The 26,410-nt window shown below is 45.6% G+C and overlaps 1 protein-coding gene across 6 annotated transcripts in view; it reads left to right on the forward strand.

Annotated features, from left to right (window-relative positions):
* Positions 1-26,410, forward strand: part of Ap1b1 (adaptor related protein complex 1 subunit beta 1) — a 61,900-nt gene that overhangs the window by 18,178 nt on the left and 17,312 nt on the right. For all 6 annotated transcript variants that reach the window (XM_008841094.2, XM_008841098.2, XM_008841093.2 and 3 more), the window contains exons 2-11: positions 5,347-5,409; positions 7,888-7,993; positions 11,321-11,456; positions 12,367-12,612; positions 14,372-14,562; positions 15,647-15,868; positions 18,614-18,734; positions 21,044-21,139; positions 22,115-22,230; positions 22,973-23,138. In XM_008841094.2, coding sequence (XP_008839316.1) covers positions 5,373-5,409; positions 7,888-7,993; positions 11,321-11,456; positions 12,367-12,612; positions 14,372-14,562; positions 15,647-15,868; positions 18,614-18,734; positions 21,044-21,139; positions 22,115-22,230; positions 22,973-23,138 — 1,437 coding nt within the window. In that variant the 5' untranslated portion in view covers positions 5,347-5,372. The remainder of the gene's footprint in view (positions 1-5,346; positions 5,410-7,887; positions 7,994-11,320; positions 11,457-12,366; positions 12,613-14,371; positions 14,563-15,646; positions 15,869-18,613; positions 18,735-21,043; positions 21,140-22,114; positions 22,231-22,972; positions 23,139-26,410) is intronic.

Consider the following 26,410-nt stretch of genomic DNA (forward strand, 5'->3'; position numbering starts at 1 on the left):
GCTACTCAGTGCTGGACTCCAAACAGTATATTTCTTCTTGCCTAAATTAGCCACCCACTTTTTAAAAAAATATATTTATTTTTTATTTTTTATGTGTAAGACGTATTGCCTGCATGTATGTGAATGTACCCCTGTCGTGCAATGCTGCGGAGGTCAGAAGAGGGCCCTGGAACTGGAGTTAAGGACAGTTTGTAGCCACCATGTGGGTGCTGGGAATCGAACCCAGGTCCTCTGTGAGAGCAGTCAGTGCTCTTATCCACTGAGCCATCTCTCCAGCCCCTGGCCACCCACTTTTAAGTGTGGTTCATGTACTCAATCAAATTTGTCAGAGAATGGGATAGGGATGCAGTATAGGTGACAGCCAGACAGTGCTTCTTTCCTTTGGCATCTGCAAATCCAAGTGCTTTCAGAACTGAGCTCTAGTGTTTTTCTCATTCCTGCAGAAAGAATGCAGAATCTCTTGCACAACTTACTGTAAGACTGCCCAGTGTGAGGAAGCGCATTACAGAAAGGACACAAGGGGGAGTTTTCTACAGCAGATCAAGCACTATGGTGCTTTCCCAGTGGAGTAAGAGTTTTATTTTTAGCAGGGTTTTAAGCTCTCCAAGGATGCTTTTCCTTAAGTCCCCTTCCTTCTCTAATTTCTGATTATGATCACCTTCAGGGGGATACAATTTTTGTATCATCTGTCCCATTGGACCTTCTGCAAGCGATCTGCGGCAGCCCTTTCCTGTGCACAGAGGCTGGCTCACATTTGTGAGTAGCTGTTAACACTGTGAAAGACCTGTCATCAAAAGCTCAGCTGCAGGGCCTGTATTGACTCACTGATACCTTTTTTTTTTTTTTTTTTTTTTTTTTTTTTTGTCTTTTTGAGACAGGGTCTCCCTGTAGCCCCAGCTGACCTGGAACTCACTGTGTAGACCAGGCTGGCCTCGAACTCACAGAGATCCACCTGCCTCTGCCTCCCAAGTGCTGGGATTAAAGGCATGCGCCACCACTATCACTGACCCTTTTTAAAGATGGCCTTTGAATTTCTGAGCTCAAGTGAGCTCCTTCCTCAGCCTGCCTCAGCCTCCTCAGGGGCTGGGAGTATAGACATGCAACCACCTTGTCTGTCTTCTGTCCTTTAATCTACAAAAAGTGAGGTTTTCCCGCCCCTTCTTCTAGTTGGTTACATGCAACACCAAATCTGTCCCTGGCAGGTTTTGTCCTGGGAATTCAGGGCCCTCAGATGTGTTGTGCCTAAAGAGCAGGGAAACTCCATCCCTTGCAGCCTTCTCTGCTGCAAAAGAAAGAACTCCTGAAGAGTCTGAAGTTGGACATCTGAGGAGTTTCAGGTTTTTTTGTTTTTCAGTTTCATTTCCTTAGTTTTGGGTTTGTTTTCTTTGAGCGGAGGTCTCACTATACAACTCAGTCTTGCATCAAGCTTGCTGTCCTCCTGCCTTAGCTTCTCAAGTGCTGAGACTACAGGTACTCATTACCGTGTCCAGCTGTTTCCTTCTAGATTACTATTGGAGGACTTTGTGTCTTCTTTTTGTGACTCTCCAAGTTGTAGCTTTAATTGTTCTTTGACTCAGCAAGGAACAAGGGGCTCTCTGTTTTGGGTGCTTTGACCAGTTATGCTCATAAATCTGACTTAAACCATGTAGCCCTTTATGATACAGCAGAAATCTCATCTTTTTCACCTCATTTTTAAAGTTCTGAAAAAAAATGACTGAATATATATGCAAAGTAATATTTAATGTAAGTAAATTCCTGCTGATAATAGCATATTATTACAAATAGAGTTGTCAGCTGGCTGAGCTTCCCTAGGATCTCCGGTGGTCGTTTTTCATTTCTTTGAAGAACTGAATATTTGCTACATGTGCTGGGCATGAAGGTAGAGAGCAGCAGAGCTGTGAGGCAGGCCCATGTGCTCCTCCCTTTGTTGGGTCCATCTCCAGCTCTGGTTCATGCTGTGGGACCTGCAAAGTTGAGGCCCCACTGTGGCACTTAGATCTCTTCTGAGGCACTGTGCAGGACTTAAATCATTAGAAGTAGCGTCTCTTCTGCTCTTCCCCATAGCAAAGGGCCTTCATTCTGTTTTGAACTTCACAAAGAAAAAAAGAATCATGTCTTTTTTCTTTATACTGTTGTTAGTGAAGCCTCAGTTCCTTTATTCTGTGGGATCCATAAGGATTTAAGGCAACCCGAGACAGTCCATACTAGTGTCCCATTGATGACAGAAACAAAACCTCAGCTGGGGGACAGCTCCAGTGCCATCCTGCCATAGATCCAAACTGAACGTGGAAAAATACAATTAGGCTGGAGAGAAGCTACATTTATCATGTTGTTTCCTTTCATCTTTCCCCTTCATAGTAGCCAATACAAAGGTGACATTTAGGACTATGTGTCTGAGTCCCTTCCACTTAGGCAACTGAAGGAACAAAGTGAAGTCTGTGCTCTATTCAGATGTCTTATTTCTTAAAAATCTCTCTCTCGCTCGCTCTCCCCCCCCATGTATGTGTGTGTTGTGTGTGTGCACATGCAGCATGTGTGGAAGTGAGAGGGCAACCTGCGGGAGTTGGTTTTCTCCTTTCACCATGTGGGGCCTGGAAATCAAGTGGCAAGCACCTTTACCTGCCAAGCCGTCTCCCCAGCCCCAGATGTCTGAATTTTTTTCCTTGTGTGTGTTTTTGTTTGTTTTTGTTTTGGTTTGGTTTTGAGGCAGGGTCTCACTTTGTAGTTCAAGCTGGACTTGCACTCACGATCCTCCTACCTCAGCTTCCTGGGTGCTGGGATTACAGGTGTACCACCACTACACATGGCAGATAAGTGGTTTTTTTCTACCCTGAAAAACTACAGCTAGATTAGACGGTTTCCCTTTTTGGATTGAATCCTTGTTGCTGACAGAGCCCTGTCCTCCCTTTTCATGTGGGGAAGCAGAATTCATCGAGAGCACAAGCTTGGGGAAAACTGAGCTGGGCTTCCCACTCAGCCACTTATAAACTGTGACCTTGATCAAGTTACATGATATCCCTTAGGCACTTTCCTCATCTGTAAAATGGAGTTACTAGCTGGGGCAGTGACTCAGTTGATGGTGCTTGCTATGCAAGCATGAGTACCTGAATTCAGATCTGTGAACTCCAGGTTTAGTGAGAGACCTTATCTCAAAAATTAGTGGGCTGGAGAGATGGCTTAGTGACTAAGAGCTCTTGGCTGTTCTTTCAGAGGGCCTGGGTTTGGTTTCCAGCATTCTCTTCTGGCCAATGTAGGCACTGCATGCAGCAAACAAAATAAAATTTAAAAAAAAATTTTTTTTGGTCTTTTTGAGACAGGGTCTCCTGTAGCTGCAGCTGGCCTGAATTCACTATGGAGACCAGGCTGGCCTTGAACTCAGAGATCCACCTGCCTCTGCCTCCCAAGTGCTGGGACTAAAGGCGTGCATGACCATGCTTGACTAAAATTTTAATTAAAGAGTGACTGAGGAAGATACTTGATGTTGGCATCACACAAACACATACACATGCACATATACTCACACATGAATGTGTATGCACACAAACACCACACTGCATGCAGCACAGTGAGTACACATACACACACACGTGCACACACACAAAATAAAAGCTGTTGCCCTGTTGGTAGAACTGAATGAAATAATGCCTGTAAACTTTCAGGTTTTTTTCCCCCCATTTTCATGTGTGTGCGCGCACGAATTTATGTGAAGGTCTGAGGTTGATATCAGGAATCAGTCTTTGATCACTCTTCCACCTTACTCATTGAGGCAGTGTCTCTCAGTCAAACACAGAACTTGCCAATACAGCTAGCTTTACCCACTGAGCCATCTCTTCAGCCCCTTGTAAACCTCTAGTTTTAATAAAGGCTCTGGTAAATGATTACTTCTTAATAAATCCCAGAGCAGTTCCAGAAGCCTCTGCTAGAAATCCAGAGTGATATGATCCTTCAGTAGTTTTATTTTTGTTTGTTGCTTTGAGGCAAAGTCTTAGTAGCCCAGGCTGTCAGTGAACTGATTCTACTGCCTCCACCTCCCAAGGGCCAGGGTTACAGATGTGTGCTCTCATGGCCTGCTTGTTAGCTACTTTTGAAAAAAAATTTGTTATTGTGTGTATGTGCACACACATGATATGTGTGAGTATGTGTGTGTGAAAGTGAGGGTGCACCTGTGCCACAGTGCACATGTTGAGGTCAGAGGTCAGCTTTCAGGATTCAGTTCTTCCATTGTGGATCCCAGGTTTGCACAGCAAGTACTTTTACCTTCTGAGCCATCTCACTAGTGCCCCTCCTCCCCCCTTTTAATCTTCCATCTGTTGATCAAGAGGAACTGTTGAGGTGTATAGTAGGTGCTCAATAAATATTTGTTGCATGAATTTGGAGCTTCAGGACTTTCCTTGACCTACTGACTTAAACAAGACTTTGCACTGTGAGTTTTGCACTGGGTAACATCCTGAGTGAGAAAACTGGCCAGGTAGACTTGAGAAATGCTGTGTCTACAGTGTGTAGATCTCAGCCCTCTGCAGATATATTCATATGTATCACCACTTTAGAAACTTGGTGAAAGTTGTAGAAAGAAGAAACCCTTGCTTCTTTAAGATTTATTATTGTATACTCTCTGTGTATGTGTGTGTGTGTGTGTGTGTATGTGTGTGTGTATGTGTATACACATCACATGTGTGTAGTGCTCATGGAGGGCAGAAAACAAAAAAAGTATGTCAGATCCCCTGTGAGCCACCTGATGTAGGTTCTGGGAACCGAGCCCAGGTCCTCTGCAAGAGTAGCAAGTGCTCTGAACCCCCTGAACCATCTCTCTAGCCCCCTCCCTCATTTCTTAAATTTTGCCTTTCTCAATTTGCATGCCTGAGGTGATGATGGAACCTCCTGAGGTGGCTCTGATGAGCCTGACAGCAGTGTGGAGATTTAGAACATACTGGGCAGAATGAGCACCACAAGGGCGCTCTGGACTAAATGTTCTTTAATCTGTGGAATCTTCTAGAATCCCTAACCATTCTCTTATTGACAACACATCTAAGTTCTTTCCAGGGGTACTGTTGTAGATAGTAATACAGTAAAAGCCATGTGTTCTTAGGCAGGTATTCTGTGGGAGAGGTTGCTGGAAGTAGGCTTGCTGCAACAGAAGATAATGGGCAGTCACAGTTTTGATAGGTTTCTGAACATTGCTTCCAAGATATGACTAGCCACGGTCTAACAGTTCATTTGTCCAGGAAAGAGATAAGCAACTGTCTTCCCCTACTTATTGTATCTTCTGTATCTTTCTCCTCCTCCTCCTGCACACCCTAACTGAAGTGGATAGAACACAGATCCACCCCTTTCTTCTCTGTCTTACAGAGTCTGGCCACAGATAAAGGACCAAAATGACTGACTCAAAATACTTCACTACGACCAAGAAAGGTACTGTCTGTTTCACCATGGGCCTAGCCTGTTTTGCCCCCATCCTCCTGCTTGCTTCCTGGGGCTGTGGAGCATGGGTAGGTAGGGCGGAAGCCTAAGGCACCAATGGGATTAGTGAACCAAAAACTTGAGCTGTTAATGGTGTAGGAACCTGGAAAGGAAGAACAATAGCTCCAAGTATGGGGAAAATGTCCTTGTTTTGTTCTCCAATTTTTAAAAATAAACATCCTGGTGAAAGTATACAATCCTATCACCAACGCTGCTGTGTGCGGGTGCTGGTCCTTATCTGTGGACATTGTTGTAGCAAGAATTTTTCATCCTGTTTTTCATTTGACGTTATCATAAACATTTCCCAACAGTTCTCATGACTCAGTATTAAGCCAGTTGAATTGCTGCACTGAAATTTGCTAATCTAGGCTTATGTCCTTGGAGACTTTGTTTCTTGCTACATCTAAGGAAATGGAGGACGTTGTTGTGGCTGACAAGTGTGCTTTAGCTTCTCTGACCAGCCCTTCCTTGCCTCCTCCTCCTTTCCAAATGAGGCTTATACATGCCTGCTGACTAGATGGAAAGACTCTTACAAGGTCTTGTTGAATCAACTGAGTCAGATCCTGAAGTCTGCATCATCATGTGTTTTGATTTATTTGTCCAGATGTTTTTTGTTTGTTTGTTAAGACAGTCTTGCCAGATGTGATGGCTCATACCTATAATCTTAGTATTTGAGAGGCAGGAGGATCAGTAGTTTAAGACCATGCTTGGCTAAATATCAAGTTCAAGACTAACCTGTTCTCTGCTGAGTACCACATTGTTCAATCATGTTTTTGTTTTTGAGACAGGGTCTCACTATGTAACTCTGGCTGGCCTGGAACTCACACTGATCTGCCTGCCTCTGCTTTCCAAGTGTTGGGACTAAAATTATGCTCCACCACACCCAACTTCAGAGATTTAAAAAAAAAAAAAAAAAAAAAAAATTATTATTTTTATTTTATGTGTATGTGTGTATTGCCTGCATGTATGTAAGTGCACCCATGTCATGCAATGCCAGCAGAGGACAAAAGAAGCTGCTGGATCCCCTGGAACTGGAGCTGCTGTTGGTTGTTAGCTGCCATGTGGGTGCTAGGATTTGAACCTGGGTCTTCTGTAAGAACAGTGTTCTTAACTGCTGAGCCATCTCTCCAGCCCTGGGATTTTTTTTTTTTTTTTTTTTTTGTCTCTTCTCTTTTTCAGAGCTGAGGACCGAACTCAGGGCCTTGTGCTTGCTAGGCAAGCACTCTACCACTGAGCTAAATCCCCAACCCCTAGCACTGTGATTAAAAAAAAAAACAAAAACAAAAAACTGCTCATTTTCTTTTTTCTAATTTTAAATCTACCACTACTTTCCCCTACATGATATTCTCTCCTTTACCTAAGTAACTTGAAAAGGAAATTCAGGGCTCTCTTTCTACATGTGGCTAATTAACAACAGCAGCTACCCTTAACGTAGAGCGGAGTACCAGGCACTGAGTAAACATTCCACAGCTGAGTATCAATGAGAGAATCATTGTCTAGTCAAGATAGAGGGCCAGGCAAAATAAATAAATAAAAAACAACAACAACAACAACAAAAATGGGTACAGAGAGGCAAAGGACTATCCAGGGTATGGCCACACATAGGGATTTAGAGCATGGGTTTTGAAAGAAACAGAACTGGTTTTCAACCTTGGTCCTTCCCACCTGTTGTCTGTGGGAACAGCCTCTATTTGCTTACCTGTAAAATGGGTAGAAAGGCGGTTAGTGAAGATGAAATGAGAAAAGGTATGGGAAAAAGTTAGTGTGGCACCAGGCTCAGAGAAAGGCTCGGGAAATTCAGTCTGCCCTTCTAACCTGTTAGCAGGTACTGACTATCTCCATAGAGGTGCTCAGAGCAACCCCACTTCCTCATCTCCTTTTTCTGTATCATCAAGTTCTTGAAAACAATTTATTGCATGCTGCAACCCTTTTAAGACAGCTGAATTCCCATTTCTAAACTGAGCAACCACTTATCATTCAGGAAGTGAAACCCTGAGCAAGCTATTTGAATTCAGGGTTCTGGGAAAACAGGAAAAGCCTTCATGCTGGATCAGTCAAACCTTGCCCCCTCCCCACAATCCCTGAGTAACCCACCAGTTCCATTCTACTCAGCTTTGAGGACATTGTGACAAGTGGGGAGACTGAGGAGAGCTTGCTATCTACTACAGTTTTTAGCAGTCTGTCTGAGCAGGTCTGTCTACATGCTGTTTACCTCTTTCAGGACCTTTGTGACCCCATGTTTCCTATTACTTCAACCCAACTTGGCCTTCAGGCTTCTATCACCACAATTTCTCTCCTAACCATCCCTCACTGTCACCTGTCTTACCTGAGGTCTGGAGCTTAAAGCTGCTGTCTACGTCTTCGGGGAAGTTAAAGCAGGAAATATCCACTAGCAGGGATGCATTGCTCATGCCTCCCTCCTTTCTTTAGGGGAGATCTTTGAGCTGAAGGCAGAACTCAACAGTGACAAGAAGGAGAAGAAGAAGGAGGCTGTAAAGAAAGTGATTGCATCCATGACTGTGGGCAAGGATGTCAGGTATGCCTATGACAACCTCATGCTGACGAGCTCGAGAGCTCATAGCTTGGCTCCAGTTCAGATCTCCCCACATCTCTCCTCAGTCAGCTTCTTTTATAAACTTCCCTTCCAAACATAAGATTCTGTTTGCACAGGAATGACAAGCTGAAATGCTGGTGGGTCAGTTGATAATGGAGTAAGTGACGCAGACTGGGTTGAAGGGCAGCAGGCATTGGAGAAGGGTGTGGTGGAAATCCTTTCAGAAGCTCTAGAAGATTGCTGCTGGTTAGGGAAAATGAATCCAGTATGGCCAGGTGTCCTAGTTTTTAAAAAGAGCAAGAATGTGGATTTTTATTTTAGCACTTGCTGTTTTAAATTGCCAGGGATATTAAACATACACACACACACAAGCAAGCAGGGTGGTCCAAGTAAAATGCATCTGAAGATTGAATTTTTCTGATTTGCTGGCAGTTTCCAACCTTAGGCTTATACCTGATAGCAAGAGCAGAGCACACAGAGGATTATACCACACCTTTGTTGGGACTCCTGCTGCCTGGAATGCCCGTTTGCCCTGCTCATCTTCCCATCATTTAAAAGCCATCCAAGGCTGCCTTCTGCTTCTTTCCTCATCACTCTAGCCTGCTGTCCTGAAGTCAATATGTTCTCTGTTCTGTCATCTAGCACCTAGTCTAGACTGTTCTTGTGTTGTATATTGAGAAGTCTCTAAAGTGATGGATTTTATGGTAGTTCACTAATTGCAGTTACAGGCCTGCAGAACAACTTCAGATACAGTTTTGCAGAAGTTCTTTGCACTTCCCGTTATAGGTAATGATGTTTTCATTGCCAAGATATGAGATAATGAATAAGGAAAATGACTACCTAAGAGTCATATGGCTGTTAGGCCATATGATGGCAGAACTAGAACTCAAACATTGACCTTCCAGAATCTAAATCCAAGCCTTTTGGACCCTGTCCTTTGCTTTATGGTGCTAGCCCATACCAGAGGTGCTCATGTCCAGCAGCCCCTGACTAAGTTGCACAGAATGATCCCACTGTTCTAGACTTCCTCACAGATTACATCCCATTGGGAACCTCAGCAAGCTTCTCCTGCCACTGGTTTGGGAGAGTCCTTAGCAGAGACCTCCTGAGAAGAGAGTGTTAAAGGATTGGCCTTCTGGGCCAGAGAGATGGCTCAGTGAATAAAGGCACTTGCTGCCAAGCCTGAAAACCTGAGTTCAATCTCTAGGATCTACATGGTGGAAAGAGAACTAACTCCTGTAAGTTGCCCTCTGACCTCTACACATGTACTATGGCATGTGCTCCCCCCCAATAAATTAATTTAGAAATATTTTTCAAGGATTAGGTATAGACTGGAAAACTGGGCCTCTTTCCAAGTCTGATTCCTTCCAGAAGAAAAAAAAAAAAAAATTCTCTCCTTTTATTAGAGCACTGCTATCACCTCATGTCTTTGTCCTTCTGCCTCAGAAGAGCTTGCTTGCTGATGGGATGGCCTGAGAGAGCCATTCATGCCTTTCAGCATTTCTCTTCCTATCCCCTCCAGCCAGCTCTGTTCTAATGCATCATCTTTAAGGTGACTTCATTCATTGCAGCTCTGGGAGAACCTTGCCTGTGGAGACACACAGTTCATATTGACCTCTTAATTCTTTAATATTACCTTGTCCTTGTCAGTGAAAGCCTAATAATTGAGAAATAAGGTGATGGTTCCAGTACATGCCATGTAATAAAGGAGGTGGTCATTCCACTTCCAGAAAATTGATCTCTGTATTTCCTTTTTTTAAAATTACATTTATTTGTGTGTGTGTGTGTGTGTGTTTTTCCTCAATGGACAACTTGTGGGAGTCAGTTCTCTCCTTCTACCATATGGATCCTGGGGCTCCTTTTACCCTCTGAACCATCATAGGGAGGCCTGATTCTGAGCTCATTAAGGAACCATGTTGGGAAGGGTCCCACCAAGTACAGCAAGAGCTGGAGTCAGACCTGGCTCCTTAAACAGGCTATCTGACATTTCAGAACCTAAATGTTATTTGTGAAATAAGGATACTCCTCTCTCCTTCTACCATATGGATCCTGGGGCTCCTTTTACCCTCTGAACCATCATAGGGAGGCCTGATTCTGAGCTCATTAAGGAACCATGTTGGGAAGGGTCCCACCAAGTACAGCAAGAGCTGGAGTCAGACCTGGCTCCTTAAACAGGCTATCTGACATTTCAGAACCTAAATGTTATTTGTGAAATAAGGATACTCCCCTGGCTTCTTGGGCTGTTAAATGAGGTGAAATGTGGTCCAACCTTTACCACCAATCCTGGCCTATAGTGTGTGTTCCATACATGCTTTGCTAGTTCTTAGTGAGTATCGGAGCTGTCCCTTGTGATGAAAGCAGCACAGCCCTGCTTCCCTGTGATACTCTAGAACCATGCTGTCTGGTTAAATATCACAAGCCCCTGGTGAAGTGGGTTTCTGGAGGTCGAGAGGAGTGCTGGGAATTGAACCCCAGGCCTTGTGCATGTCAATAAGTGCTCTACCACTGAGTTCCACCCCCAACCCCAAAGTGAGTTTCTGTTGTATCTCTCTTAGAAATGAGGAAGGTGATGCTTGGGAGCTGAAGGAAGTTTCTGAGTCATATATCTAAGAAGGGGTAGGACTGACTTTGATGGGCTCCACTTCTCTTGTTTGAACCCTATGAAAGGAACAAAGAGCTTTTAAATTTAATTTTTTTTTTCATTTAACCACTGAGCCATCTCTCCAGCCCTTTTTTTATTTTATATGTATGAGTGTAATGCCTGCATGTATAGATGTTCCCATGTCATGCACTGCCCACAGAGGTCAGAAGAGAGTGTGGGATCCCCTGGAATTGGAGTTACAGACGGTTATTACCGCCATGTGGGTGCTAGGAGTCGAACCTGGGTCCTCTGCAAGAGCAGCCAGTGCCTTAACCACTGAGTCATCTCTTCAGCCCCCAAAGAGCTTTTTTTTTTTGTTGGTCTTTTTGAGACAGGGTCTCCCTGTAGCCCCAGCTGGCCTGGAACTTGCTGTGTAGACCAGACTGGGCTTAAACTCACAGAGATCCACCTGCCTCTGCCTCCCAAGTGCTGGGATTAAAGGCGTGTGCCACCACGTCCGGCCTCCCCAAAGAGCCTTTAAAAATCACTATTTGGGTTTCCTTTACTATGGTCAGGTGTTCTTGCCTTCCTTTTTGCCAGGAAGTCCTGCTTATCCTCCTCCTTCACTGCTTCTCACTATCTCTCCCCATTTTCCCCACTGACTGCCTGAAAAGCTTACTCTTCTGTCTTCAGCCTGCCCCTCTATTGACACCACTCTGACATTACAGTGCCCTCTTCCCTGATGTGGTAAACTGCATGCAGACAGACAACCTGGAACTAAAGAAACTTGTGTACCTGTACTTGATGAACTATGCCAAGAGTCAGCCTGACATGGCTATTATGGCTGTCAACACCTTTGTGAAGGTGAGTAGGAACCCAGTGGGAGTGCTCACAGGCTGCTCACGGTCCTGTGTCCCCATCTATTTATGGTGGTGGGGCCCTCTGTCTTGGATGGAACTCTCAAACCCCTTTCCAGACCTTCAGGCTTCTTTTGCCTGGGCAGGCTGATGGCGTCTTCCTCCAGCAGAGGGCTCCCTCTCTCTTCAGATCTGCAGGCCTGAAGGCCATGCCTCATGCATTATTCCCTGTGAGGTTGTAGCAGTCTGGGCCACTGCCCTGTGTCCTTTGCTAGGGCAGAATTCAGCAAACATCTGAGAGCAGCTCTGATCCCTTTCCAGATGACTCCTTTCTACATTTTCTGTCACCAGATAAGAAGCAAAGCAGGAGCTTGAATGCTGACTCCTCTGATCCTATTGATGCTCATATACAGTAAAATAAGAGTTTCTGTGGCAGCAAAAAATTGAGGCCATAAAGCCAGGTGTTATTTTACACACTTGTAATCCCAACACTTGGGAGGCTATGGAAGGAAGATTGCTATGAGTTCTAGGCCAGCCGAGGCTACATAGTTCTGTGCTAGCCTGAGCAACATGGCAAGACCTTATCTCAAAAAGAAAAGATTGAGAGCTGTGGTGCTAGGTGTACTGCTCTCCTCTGTCGTGACTTTGAGTAAGCATATAACCTTCTCCCGAGTCTCAGCTTCCTTGCTTGTGAAACAGCCTCTGGGATCTGCAAAGACTGTGTAGAGCCCCTCACACAGAATCTGGCAAATGGCCTGGCTTCCATTATGTGGCATTTAGTTTGGGTATTGGCGTATGGTTAATGGAGATCCCACAGCAGCTATCTGATATTGCTCAGAGCTACAGGCCAGGAAGAATAGGAAGCTATAGGCAATTCATTCTGCCCCTGCCCCTGACCAATGGCTGGTTCCCCTCAGGACTGTGAGGACCCCAACCCCCTCATCCGGGCCCTGGCTGTGAGGACCATGGGTTGTATCCGAGTTGACAAGATCACAGAATATCTGTGTGAGCCACTCCGGAAGTGCTTGAAGGACGAAGATCCCTATGTGCGCAAGACTGCAGCTGTGTGTGTAGCCAAGCTCCATGACATCAATGCCCAGCTGGTAGAAGACCAGGGTTTTCTGGATACTCTAAAAGACCTCATCTCTGACTCTAACCCCATGGTAAGTTGCTGGTGATCATTATGATACCTTCATAACCTTCTGGATTACTTGGGAAGACCTTGCCTTGACCCTCTACCTGGCTTTCTCTTTTCTTAGAAGTCAGGGCCTTTCTGAGTGCCTAGTTTGCCTGTGCCTTCCAGTGGTTTGCCGGGAACTAGACCTGGATTTCCCTCTTTGACCCTCTAACCAGCTACATGACTTTAGGCAAAGACTACCTAATCTTTTAGAGCTTTTTTTGTCTTATAAGATTCTGGGAAGCTGGGGCTGGAGAGATGGCTGAGTGGTTAAGAGCACTGACTGCTCTTGCAGAGGACCTGGGGTTCGATTCCCAGCACCCACATGGCGGCTACGAACCGTCCTTAACTCCAGTTCCAGGGGAATCCGATGCCGTCTTCTGACCTCTGTGGCATTGCACGGCATGGGTACATTCACATATATGCAGGCAATACACTCATGCACATAAAAATAATAAAGTATTAAAAAATAAATAAAATATTTAAATTTTTTAAAAAATTAAAAGAAAAAAGATTCTGGGAAGGTAACATGACTTGCCTTGGTTGGCCTGACCTGGCATATGGTGACTGTCCAATCTGTGCTGGTGTCTTTCTTCCCTTTCCAACACTGTCATTGTCACTATCTCCCTACCAAGACTACCTTAAGCTCCAAGTATGTGGTTCTCTTCCTTTCCCCATATCCTCACAGGGTTGTAGAGAGTTACCCTTAAAGTAACATAGTGTGGTGGCGGCTGGAGAGATGGCTCAGCAGTTAAGAACACTGGTTGTTCTTGCAGAAGACCTGGGTTTGAATCCCAGCACCCACATGGCAGGTAACAACTGTCTGTAACTCCAGTCCCCAGAGGATCCGACAGCCTCTTCTGACCTCTGTGGGCATTGTACGACACAGGTGCACTTACCTACATGCAGGCAATACATGCACACACATAAAATAAAATAAAAAGTAACATAGTATGGAAGAGAGGACACCAGGATGTACTAGATGGGAAACTCAGAATCCTCACTCACTGTGATAGGAGTTTGCAGTAAAATTTGGCAGGATCTGTAATCTCAGCACTAAGAAGGCTGAGGTAGAAGGATGGAGAGTTCAAGGCCAGCCTTCTGGGTTGTATAACAAGATCCGGTCTAAAAAATTTTAAATATATAAGAAAAAAAAAGTACACAAAAGCCTGAGCACGGTCCTTATACTGTACCCAACAGAAAACACTGATAGATCCCAGGAACTGAGCAGTCAGTACGAAAACTGGCAGCTGGGACACTGCCATAGGGAAAAGTTGCAAACTTTTATGTGTAGACTACACATAAAAAGAGCTGCCCTGGTAGAAATACCACTTGGCAACACTCTCTGTACTCAAGACCCATCCCTTCCCAGCAGCCTGGAGGAGGTCTGCAGGGTCTTCTGTTGCTGAGAAGCATAACTGACAGTCCCTGAAATTAGCTGCTGGAGCTGGTAGACGGGGCTTTTGGGTTGGTAGCAGGCATTGCCGTCCATTGCCAGGTACCTGGCACTCAGCCTTTCTTGCCTATTTCTTTCTAGTGACAGGTGCACTTACTTTAGTTCTGCATTGCAGAGGAGTCAGTTGGATGAGTGTAATGGGTTGGACCTTCTTGCTTCTCCAGACCTTGGCCACGGGGTCATAATCATTTCATAATATCCCACTTCTGACCAGTTTATGTCATTAGTCCCTTTGCTTCCTGTCCTGAACAGTACTCTTAGCCTCTACTCCTTCCACCTTCTCAACTAGGTGGTGGCAAATGCAGTGGCTGCTCTCTCAGAGATTGCTGAATCTCACCCCAGTAGCAATCTGCTTGACCTGAACCCACAGTCCATCAACAAGCTGCTGACAGCGCTTAATGAATGCACTGAGTGGGGCCAGATCTTCATTCTGGACTGCCTGGCCAACTACATGCCCAAGGATGACCGTGAAGCCCAGAGGTGAGCAAACAAATCCCTTGCTGGACATGATCCTCAGGGGGCTTGTGAGCTAGGCCTCAGGCCTAAATGGACCTCTTTCCAGGCCTTCTCTGCCCCCCAGCATCAGACACACCTCAAGGGAGCCAGCCAGCTTCTCATCTCCAGTGCTAGGTAGTCAATAGTGTGGCATCAGGCAGTGAGCTCTCTGTTTGCTCTGGACATAGATCGGGTGTGGTCAGGAACTGACAAGGAGCCTTCTGGGCTGAGTCAAGAGCTATGTAGCTTCAGAAACATCATTCATTAAATTCTCACTGGATGCCTGGCCTTTGCTGGATACCTTCCACACATTAGGTAATCTTTAAATCAAGTTTGAAGTATGTCTCGTTATCGTTGACCATCTTACAGATGAGGAGACTAGAGAGGTGGAGGGCATTGTGCAGGTCACTCAGCTGCAGTTCATTCATGATCAGTATGAACAAGTGCTTTAGCAGTAGGGGGAAGGAAAGGACATTTATAGGGTATTTACTATGTGTGAGACACTGTGTTCATTCTTTGTGTGTATTGTTTCACTTAAGCTTATAGCAATCCTATGAAACAGACATGATCATAGAAACTTTTAGGTGAGGAAGCAGGCTCAAAGTGCTTTGAGCCTGTGTAGAGTTAGCAGGCAGTAGATTCAGAAGGCATTCCTCTTTAGAAGACATGCTGCCTTTGGATGGCGGTATAGCTCATTTGGTAGAGTACTTGCCAAGCATGCATGATGCCCTGAGTTTCTATCCCCAGTACCACATAAATAGGAATGGTGGTTTATGTCTGTAATCTCAGTACTTAGAAGGTGGTGGCAGGAGGATCAGAAGTTTAAACTCAGGGCTGAGGCTGTAACTCAGTGGTAGAGCACTTGCCTCAGATGTCTGAGGCTCTAGGTTCATTACTAATACTAAAAAAAAATTTTTGACTTGAGACGTTCAAGGCCATCCTTGGCTACATAGTGCATTTGAGACCAGTCTGGACTACTTGAAAAAAAGAAAAAGAAAAAATGCTATTTTGATAAGTAAAATCGGGACTTGTCCCTTGTCTATCTCTTGTTTCCTTGGCTGGACCCCAGCATCTGTGAACGGGTCACTCCTAGGCTCTCCCATGCCAACTCTGCTGTGGTGCTGTCTGCTGTGAAGGTACTGATGAAGTTCATGGAGATGTTGTCCAAGGACCTGGACTACTATGGCACACTGCTCAAGAAGCTGGCCCCACCCCTTGTCACGCTGCTGTCAGCAGAGCCAGAGCTGCAGTATGTGGCCCTGCGCAACATCAACCTCATTGTTCAGAAAAGGTACTGACACCACCACACATACTTGCCACATGCTGGAGACAGGGACCCTCAAGAGAAACTGACCTGCTACCATGCAGGAAACCTAAGGAGTATTTGAACTCAGAGGTTCTCAACTAAAGCACCTTTGCCCCTCAGGGGGCATTTGGCAATGTCTGGAGTCACATTTGGTTGTGAGAACTGGAGGCTGCTGCTACTGGCATCCAGTGGGCAGAGAGACCAGGGACACTGCTCAGTATTCTATAATGCTGGACAGTCCCTTACAAGAAACTGCCTGACCCAGAATGACAAAAGTACCAAGGTAGAGAAACCTTGGCTCAATCTAAGGGCAGGTAATGGCAAGAATGGAACCTTTTCTCCTTGAGATTGGGTGGCTCAGAGTCCATAGTGTCCTGAAGGGGAGGGTGAACATTTTGCATGTAGAGTTCATAGGTATCAGATTCCTTGGCTTTGGAGGCCTTATGGAATGGAAAGACTTGGCAGCAGCCTTAAGACCTGTGGGGAATAGAGCAGAATGCTGGCCAGCCTACTTCCTTCCTCCAGAGGGGGTGACAGCAGTAAGTCACTGCTCCCAAGAAAGGTATCTGGTTCTGGGTGGGTAAGAGCTGAAACAGGTTAAGCAGGCTCTGGATCTGAAGTGTCTCTGGAATGACTGCCTTCTTCCTCTGAGGCCTCTCTGAGTATAGCTGCCCTGTAGCCAGGACGAGATCTGCCTCTTGAATTCTCCTCCCAGCCTTTAGTCAAATGGATCTCTCTGTAATTAGTTGGTAATAGCAACTAATCTTAACGTTTTGCTGCTGGGGCACAGGGCACACAGTGAATAAGGCCCCTTGGAGTCATGCTCTTGAAAGGTAACATGACCCTCTTGCAGCATCAATCTGATTCTTGATATCTTATTAGAGGCCCATAGATTTGTGAATATTTGGAAGGTAACTATGGATAAAGCTTTCCAAGTACCTAAACAAAATGATATGACTAGGGCTTTGCTGTTGCAGTGTGGGTCTTTACATATTAGTACCAATGGGTCACTGGAGTTAGAGTGCAGAGACTTGTAGAACTAGATTAGCATGAATGGCTCTCTGTGCTTTATTTAACACGATAATCTCTTAAGAAATTGTCTGTGTCACCCAGTCATGGCCTAGGCTAGCCCTGACATGTGACTGGACAGCCTTTGTTAAGTCCTGATTACAGAAATCATCCTCATACTTCCCATCTTCAGGGTCTTACCTGCCCCATGGAACTCCACAAAGGCTCCTCAGCCTGGCTGCCCCCATAGCTTGTACAACACTGATCTTGAGTTCCTTTTCCCTCTGCAGCTATCACTGAACTTCATCCCCAGTTGTCATTTTCTTTTTTATATGTATGAGTGTTTTGTCTGCATGTATGTAAATGTACCGTGTGTGCACAGTGCCTACAGAGACCAGAAGAGTGTGTTGGCTTCCTCTGGAATTATGGACAATCATTAGCTGCCATATGAGTGCTAAGAACCAAACCTGGGTCCTCTGTAAGAGCAGCCAGTGCTCTTAACCACTGAGCAATCTCTCCAACCCTGTGACTTTGTTTTTGTTAACTGATTTCTGTCCTGGAAAGAACATGGACGTAGGAGCTATCCTACTTCTATCCTATCCATAGAATAGGGACTATCATCTCCTCCCCTTTTAGTGTGTGATAAATGCAAGCTTCACAACCTCTCTGAATTTCCTTGTCTTAGAAAAATGTGTTCAGTGGTGCTATTTGAGGGCAATGGGCAGCAGTGTGTTACCTTAGAGGGAGAAGCAGTGATACATTTTGATAACTAGTGTCAGCTCCTGCTGGCAAGTACCTTCTCTCAAAGGCAGGTATCAGTCATGCTAGGCGCTTCATCTCTCATTCTCACAACTGGCCTATTGTGCAAGAGTCTGTGTCTCAGTTCATAAAACCATCCCCATATTCAGAGATTGACAACCATGGCCCAGCAGTCATATTCATGCTTAAGACTTAGAGTGGCCAGGTGTGGTGTCACACACCTTTAATCCCAGCACTCAAGGAGGCAGAGGCAGGTGGATCTCTGTGAGTTCAAGATCAGCCTGGTCTACATAGTGAGTTCCAGGCCAGCTGGGGCTACAGGGAGACCCTGTCTCAAAAATACCCAAAAAAAGACCTAGTGTGATCCCACAGCTGGATCATAAAGGGGATTCTGGAGGAATCTGTGGGGTCACCAGAGACCAGCAACATGTGTAGAATGTTTCTGCCCAGGAAGCCTAATTGAGACAGAGCACCTAAGGTGTTCATTAGGGACAAACTCCAAAATTTCAGGATTCTAAGGAAAGCAGGTGTTGAGCATAAACTATATTGTTTATGAATAGTCTAGGCACTTTTATCATTGAATGAGCATGGTAAATGTTCCTAAAACTTGAATTAACACATGCCAGGCCTAATACTTGGAGATTCATGCCTCTGGTGGTAGCACTTTCCTCCATAGTGTCATTCCTATCTTGTGGATTAGGACACAAAGCCTGAGGTCACACACTGGGATTACAGCCCTTGCCTGCTGCCTGCTGTCCTTGAATGTGAACTCCCTCTTAGCCTCCCAAGATACAACCAGACAGGCAGTAGTCACACAGAATCTCTGCCTACATGGCACAGTCCTGATGGAGGCTTTGCCTCCCTAGACATCAGGCTTCACCTGTAGCCCCAGCAAATGTGGAAGGGCTTTTTCCTGAGGCTTATGCCTTTTATTGTTCTCTGGGCATCCTACCCTACTACCAGGCCTGAGATCTTGAAGCATGAGATGAAGGTCTTCTTTGTGAAGTACAATGACCCCATCTATGTGAAGCTGGAGAAACTGGATATCATGATCCGCCTGGCCTCCCAGGCCAACATTGCCCAGGTAAGCAGACTGTGGTGGTGTAGGGTGTAGGCTTTGGTATCTGGCAGCTTTGTTGCTCACCAGCTAAGTCTCTGGGTCTGCTGAGGATGTCACTGTTAACAGTTCATCTCATGGTGAGTTCAACATGAGGCCTAGGGCTCTATAAACTAGTGAAAACAATTTTTGGTTTTCTGAGACAGGGTCTCCCTATAGCCCCAGATGGCCTGGAACTGGCTGACTGCCATCTCGCAGAGATCTGCTTGCCTCTGCCTCTTGAATGCTAGGATTAAAGGTGTACCCACCACACCTGGCCCTAAAAAGACTATTTTCTATTACTAAAGAATGTTCCTGGGGCTAGAGAGATGGCTCAGCGGTTAGGAACACTGGTTGTTCTTGCAGAAGATCCACGTTCGAATCCCAGCACCCACATTGCAGCCAGCAGCTGTCCGTAACTCCAGTTCCAGAGGGTCTCACAGCCTCTTCTGTTCTCTGCCGGCATTGCACGACATGGGTGCCCTTACCTAAATGCAGGCAATACATGCATACACATAAAATAAAAATAATAAAATAAAAGTTAAAAAAAAATGTTCTCAAGCAATACATGTGGGCACATGTCTAAAGTCCAGCTACTTGGTGGGCACATGTCTAAAGTCCAGCTATTTGGGAGACTGAAACAGGAGAATCACTTGACTTGAGATCAAGACTAGCCTGGACTACAAAAGGAAACTCCTACTGGACGTGGTGGCCTGCGCCTTTAATCCCAGCACTAGGGAGGCAGAGGCAGGTGGATCTCTGTGCGTTCAAGGCAAGCTGAGACTACAGAGAGACCCTGTCTCAAAAAGACCAATAAAAGGAAACTCCCTACACACTTTCAAAAAATATTCTCTTTATTCTCCCTATTATTACCTATCGTGTGTTCACTAAAAAGTGATAGGGGACTAGGGAGATAAGTCATTCAGTAAAATGCTTGCTGTGCAATCATGAAGATCCGGAATTGGTCCCCAGAACCCATGTTAAAAACCTGAGTGTGGTGGTGTGCATTTATAATCCCAGCACTATAGAGGTGGACTCAGGCAGATCCCTGGGGCTTTCCAGCTGTCCTAGCCTCATTAGCAGGGTCCAGGCCAGTGAGAGAACCTGCCTTAAAAAACAGGGTGGAAGGGCTGGAGAGATGGCTCAGAGGTTAAGAGCACTGACTGCTCTTGCAGGTGACCTAGGTTCAGTTTCTAGCACCTACATGACAGTTAACTGTAACTCTAGTTCCAGGGGAATCCAGTGCCATCTTCTGATCTCTGTGGGCATTGCATGACATGGGTGCACTTACATACATGCAGGCAGTGTACTCATATACAAGAATAAAAATAATAAATTTTTTATTGAAAAAACAAAAGGTAGCATTACTCCTGAGAAATAACACCAAAGTTGTCCTCTGGCCTCCACCCACATGTGTACACGTGTGCATGCACATCACCACACATAAAAGTGGTAGTTGGGGCTACAAATGTACCTTGGTAGTTAGAGTGCCTAGTTAGGATGATCAAGGCACCAGGTTCAATCCCCAACACCGCACATAAACAAAATGTATTTGGATATAGCAGCTAATCACTATAAGGAAGGGTTTTTCAGCCTTGCCACATAGTCTCTACCTTCTTTTTGGGGAACCTAATGATACTCTTAGGCTTTCCACTGTGAGCAGATGGCAGATCCAGTTCTTTTAGGAGTTTCTGCATTCCCATTACCCAAGAGTGATAAAACACCATGACCGAGGAAGAGTTTGAGCTTAGGGTTCCAGGAGTAAGGGTCTACCCTGGCAGGAAGGCATGATGGAAGAATGTGACTGGAGCAGATACAGATAAGCTGGCACAGGAAGCAGTGAGAGACAGGAAATCCCACAAGACCTAACAACTTTCTAAAATTTTTCATTTATTTTTTAAATTTTATTTTTGTTTTATATATATATATATGTATGTATGTATGTAAGTGGACCCGGATCGTGCAGAGCCCACAGAGACCAGAAGAGGATGTTGGAGCCCCTAGAACTGAAGTTACAGATGGCTATTAGCCACCTTGTGGGTGCTGAGAATCAAGCTTGGGTCTTCTGGAAGAGCAGCCAGTGCTCTTAACCACTGAGCCTTCTCTCCAACCCCAGACTTCAGAACTCTTAAAGCCCTCTCCCAGTGACATGCTTCTTTCAGCAAGGCCAAATCTAAAACCTCTCAAAACAGCGCCACCAACTAGGAACAAAATGTCCAAATACTTGGAGCTTATGGGGGACATTCTTATTCAAACCACCACACCGCCTCAACCCATTTTCAATGTTTGGACCACAGGTATTGGCAGAACTCAAAGAATATGCTACAGAAGTGGATGTGGATTTTGTACGGAAGGCAGTGCGTGCTATTGGTCGCTGCGCCATCAAGGTGGAAGTGAGTAGGTTCTAAGATTCCATCCTAAGCCAGGAAAGGGAAGGCTGTTGAAACCAGGAAACAAGTTTGATCCTAATAGCTGCTTAGGGTCCAGGAAGTGCAAGGGCCTCTACCAGAGTCCCTAAAGTACCCAACTATGCAGATCTGGTTGACTCCTCTCTGTAGTCTCCTTTAGGCCTTTGAGTTGCTACAGGTAAAATCAACCCATGCAGCATTAGCTAGGCCCACGGGACAGCCACCAGCTCATGGGGGCCCTGGTAGACATTTTTCACTTCATAGAGCTCTGGGGGTAGGAGCTCTGCCTGATAAATACTTCATAGATATCTTGAGCTACTGGGCTTCTTTCTCAGAGCTCCCCACTGCCTTCTATACCTGTGTCTTGGCATTTTATCCCCTATCACTGCCTAGGAAGCTGTTCCCTAACTACTGACGTGCGTTGCCCTTAAATGGGTTCACTGGTGTCTTGAGAAACCTGGGTCAGGTGGTCATCCCCAGTCTAAACCCTTGAGGTATTTTGAGGTGTTTTCCCCTTGGTATTTATAATGCCATCCTAAGACATCTCCCCTACTGGACCATTAATGTAGTATGTAGGAAGAAAGCAGAAAGGCAGACCCAGAGACTTCGTGGTTTTGGTCATAGAAACCCATTTTATGAAACAAGTAAGGGAGGTGAAGCCAAAGTGAGGTCTCTCTGTCCTTGGGCTTTGCCTGAAGGAGCTCCATGGACCTCATGCTGTCAAGAGCAGTACGTCTGACTTTTCTGCCATCTCGTTCTATTTCCATGTCCCTGACATCCAGGCTGTCCCTTGCCCTTGTTTTCTTCCCCCATTATTGAGGGAGAGCATTCTCCTATTCTCATGTGACAAGGAAGGTAGGCAAGAAATGACTTAAGCTGCTTGACCTAGGCATGATCATTAGTACTCTATTGGAAATGGTGTAGAGACCCTTGCCCACACTTCCTCCTCTTCCCACACAGCAATCTGCAGAACGCTGTGTGAGCACATTGCTTGATCTCATCCAGACCAAGGTCAATTACGTGGTCCAGGAAGCCATTGTGGTTATTAAGGACATCTTCCGCAAGTACCCCAACAAGTAGGTGTCCAGCCCTCATGCGGTGAAAGTAGCCTCCCCTCCCTTTTCCCTTCCACAGGCAGAAGAAACCTTTTGTCTTTCTTTTAAAATGTTTTATTTAATGTGTATGCATGTATTGCCTGCATGTACGTAAGTGTACCTGTGTCGTGCAGTGCCGGAGGAGGACAGAAGAGGCTGTCAGATTCCCTGGAACTGGAGTTATGGACAGTTGTTAGCTGCCGTGTGGGTGCTGGGATTCACGCCCGGGTCTTCTGCAAGAACTGTCAGTGTTCTTAACTGCTGCGCTCTCTCTCCAGCCCCCTTGTCTTTCTTTAAAAAATATATATATATATTTTATGTGTATGAGTGTTTTGCCTGCGTGCATGTTAAGTGCACGAGTCATACACTGCTTATGGAGGCCAGAAGAGGGCATCATTGGATCCCCTGGAACTGGAGTTATGGATAGTTGTTAGCCACCACGTGGGTGCTGGAAACTGAACTCAGGTCCTCTGGAAGAATAGCCAGTGCTCTCAACTGAACCATCTCTTCAGCCCCCCCTTTGATCTTTCTTTCATCCAAGCTGGCTCTCCTATGCTCCCCAGGCTAAAATAAGAGCTAAACTCTAGCAGATAAAACATCCAATCTTTATCTCCTCTCAGGGACTGGGCAGCTGCCTATCTGCCTTGTCTCTTGCCCCTCCAACAGACACACATTAGCCAAGTTTCCTCATTGCTCACACACTGGCTCTACCCTGCTGTCCTAGGTATGAGAGTGTGATTGCTACACTGTGTGAGAACCTAGACTCCCTGGATGAGCCTGAGGCCCGGGCTGCCATGATCTGGATTGTGGGCGAGTATGCAGAGAGGATTGACAATGCTGATGAGCTGCTAGAGAGCTTCCTGGAGGGTTTCCATGATGAGAGCACCCAGGTAAGCCTTCAAGAGGACAGAACCTTGACTGACAGCTTGGCCCATTGTGGCCTATCCTGTCCCTAAATCCTCTTCTCTTCATACTGTATTTCTGGTATAACAGACATTGGTGGGACAAGCTTGGTTTGGCCTCTTTTCCTTCCCTTCAGCAGTTCCTCAGGGTACAGGAAACAGTCTTTGGTTGCATGGAGGGTGGGCGGCAGTTTCTGGCTTTGATTTAATGTGTACTAGTGTATTCCTTGCATGTAGGTAGGTGCACCCATGTCATACAGTGCCCACTGAGGTCAGAAGAGGGCTTTGGATCCTCTGGAACTGGAGTTACAGATGGTTGTTAGCTGCCATTTGGGTGCTGGGAATTGAACCCAGGTCCTCTGCAAGAGCAGTTAGTGCTCTTAACCTCTGACCCATCTCTCCAGCCCCAATTTATTCTTTGTTTTATTTTTTATGTGTATGAGTATATTGCTGCATGTATGTAAGTGCACTTGTGTCACACAATGCCCGCAGAGGTCAGAAATAGGCATTGGATCACCTGGAACTGGAGTTACAGATGGTTGTTAGCCGCCATGTGAGTGCTAGGAATGAAATCCAAGTCCTTAGTAAGAGTAGTCAGTGCTCTTAACTGCTGAGCCATCTCTCCAACAACTCCCTATTTATTTTTCTGGTCTTTTTGAGACAAGATCTCCCTGTAGCCCCAGCTGGCCTGGAACTTGCTATGTAAAACAGGCTGGCCTTGGACTCACAGAGATCCACCTGCCTCTGCTTCCCTAGTGCCTGGGATTAAAGACGTGCGCCACCACTACCGGCACCCCCTATTTATTCTTAAGCCCAGTGGACATTCATGTGTTTAGTTTATTGCTCTTAGAAGCATATTGCCGTGACTAGGCAGTGTGATTCAAAACTGTGTCATTATCTGGGGGCTATAGGCTTAAGTGGAGAGTTTGGAGATCTGAATAGCTCTTGCCTGATTTTGTTTGGTGGAGAAGTTGTACCAGTTTAACCTCCCATCTCAGATGGTACTGTATCTCTTTGCCGACAGAAAGCATCCTCATACTTCAGCCAGCCTAATAGGTAAGGGGTACTCGTATACTTTTATTTCCATTTCTTTTGTGAGTGAAGCTTAGCATCTTGTCATTATTATTCCCTTTTCTGTAAATTAAGAAATGTCTTCTCAGGAGAAATGTAGGTAGAGTAACCTAGTAAGTCCAAGCATAGACGTTGGAATCAGAGATCCCAGAGCCCACACTCCTCATCTGCCTCTTACTGGCTCAATGACTAAGTTTGTCTTTAACATATGCCTAACCTGTAATCAGTACTTATTAATGGTAGTATTGATTTGGGTCAGAGTTGGATTCAAAAGCAAACTGGTTCAGGGAAAAGCAAGACCTACTGGTTCCTGTAACCGATGAGGCTAAACAGCACATTCTTGCTTCAGTTATGGCACTGAGGCTATCTCTGCCACTGTGGGTAGCTTCAGCCTTGGTCGCACTTCCATAAGCAGGGGCTACAATAGGACAACAGTTTAGAGTCTATCCTTACAACTTGACACCTCAAATGGAAAGAGAATTTTTTGCCTAGTCGTCTGGAGCCATTCACTGTGACTCTGATCATTCAGGTCTCTCAGTTGCTCATCCCAGTCTGTGTGGATTAGAAGAGGCAGAGAAGGGCAGTTCTCTGAAGACGAGCCAACAGAGTGAATGCCAAGCAAGCAGACACAGCAGATGTCCATGGCAGAATGGCAGCAGTGATTCTCACTGCCAGTCACCTCCCACTGCCTCCTGCCTCCATGCTGCTTCACTTTAACACCAGCTCCTTCATCTGTAACTCTAAGAAGCCAAGCCTTACTTGTATTGTTTCTGCCCCTACAACCAAGTCCTTCCTGGGGTTACTGCGGAGGATGACCTGCGGGGTGTAACTACCCAAATATTTGGGTAAATCTTTTGCAGCCTCTTCCTCCTCAGGAATCAACTTGCTAAAAAGCCAGGATTAGGGAAGTCAGAAGGAAGAGCTGAACCAGGAGACTTTAGTGAAGCAAAACAGGGTTCTGAAGTTCAGAACCCAGGCTTCCCGTAGTCCTTAAATTTACCAACCCTTTCCCTTGTCATTATTACAGGGTTGTTGTAAATATTCCTGGATGCTATGTGTAAAGTGCTCTGTCCAGTGCATGGCAGCTGGTTGGGGAGGAGAGAAAAGCAAGTAGTATTTAAATGGCCTGTTTTCCTTTAAGCAAATTTTTTTTTTTTTTTCGGTCTTTTTGAGACAGGGTCTCCCTGTAGCCCCAGCTGTCCTGGAACTCACTATTTAGCCCAGGCTGGCCTTAAACCCACAGAGCCCCGCCCGCCTCTGCCTCCCGAGTGTTGGGATTAAAGGTGTGTGCCACCACACCCAGCCAAGAAATTATTTTATAACCGGGCAGGGTGGCACACACCTGTGGTCCCAGCACTCAGGAGGCAGAGGCAGGCAATCTCTGTGAGTTTGAGGCCAGCTTAATCTACATAGTTCCAGGCCAGCTGGGGCTACAGGGAGACCCTGCTTCGAAAGACCAAAAAAAAAAAATACTTTATGTATATGAGTGTGTTGCCTACATGTGTGTAACTTCACCTGTGTTGTGCAGTGCCCACAGAGGTCAGAAGAGGGCATCAGATCCCCTGGAACTGGACTTAACGATGGTTGTTAGCTACCATGTGGGTGCTGGGAATTGAACCTGGATCCTCTGCAAAATCACCTAGTGCTCTTAACCACTGAGCCAACTCTCCAGCCCCTTCCCCCATTTTCCTTTTTATTTGTTTATGTGTATAAGTGTTTGCCTATACGTATATAAGTGTACCATGTGCATACAGTGCCTATGTAGTCCAGAAGAGGGCTTCAGATCTATTGTAACTGGTGTTACAGATGGTTGTTAGCTGCCTTTATAGGTGCTGGAATGAAACCCAGGTCTTCTGCAAGAGCAGCCAGTGATCTAACCACTGAGCCATCTCTAGACCCAGTTCAAAGTTTTTTTAAGAATGCCTACTTAAGGGCTGGGGAGATCGCTTGGTGGGAAAACCATGATGGAGGGGTGAGACAATGCGAAAGATAAATAATGCCTAGCTAGTTTTAAAAACCAGAGGGAACCATATTACTCCAAAAGCCTACTGACAAATTATACATAGCAGATCAAGAAATATATGTCTAGGCAAGGTTTATCTGAGAACAGTTGGTCTTTTCCCAAGATTTATCTACATGATACACAGTAATTAAAAGTACCAAAGTGGTGGAACTAACCTTCTCAGGTG

This window comes from Nannospalax galili, unplaced genomic scaffold (genome assembly GCF_000622305.1).
Source record: "Nannospalax galili isolate Female #2095 unplaced genomic scaffold, S.galili_v1.0 scaffold259, whole genome shotgun sequence".
Taxonomy (NCBI): domain Eukaryota; kingdom Metazoa; phylum Chordata; class Mammalia; order Rodentia; family Spalacidae; genus Nannospalax; species Nannospalax galili.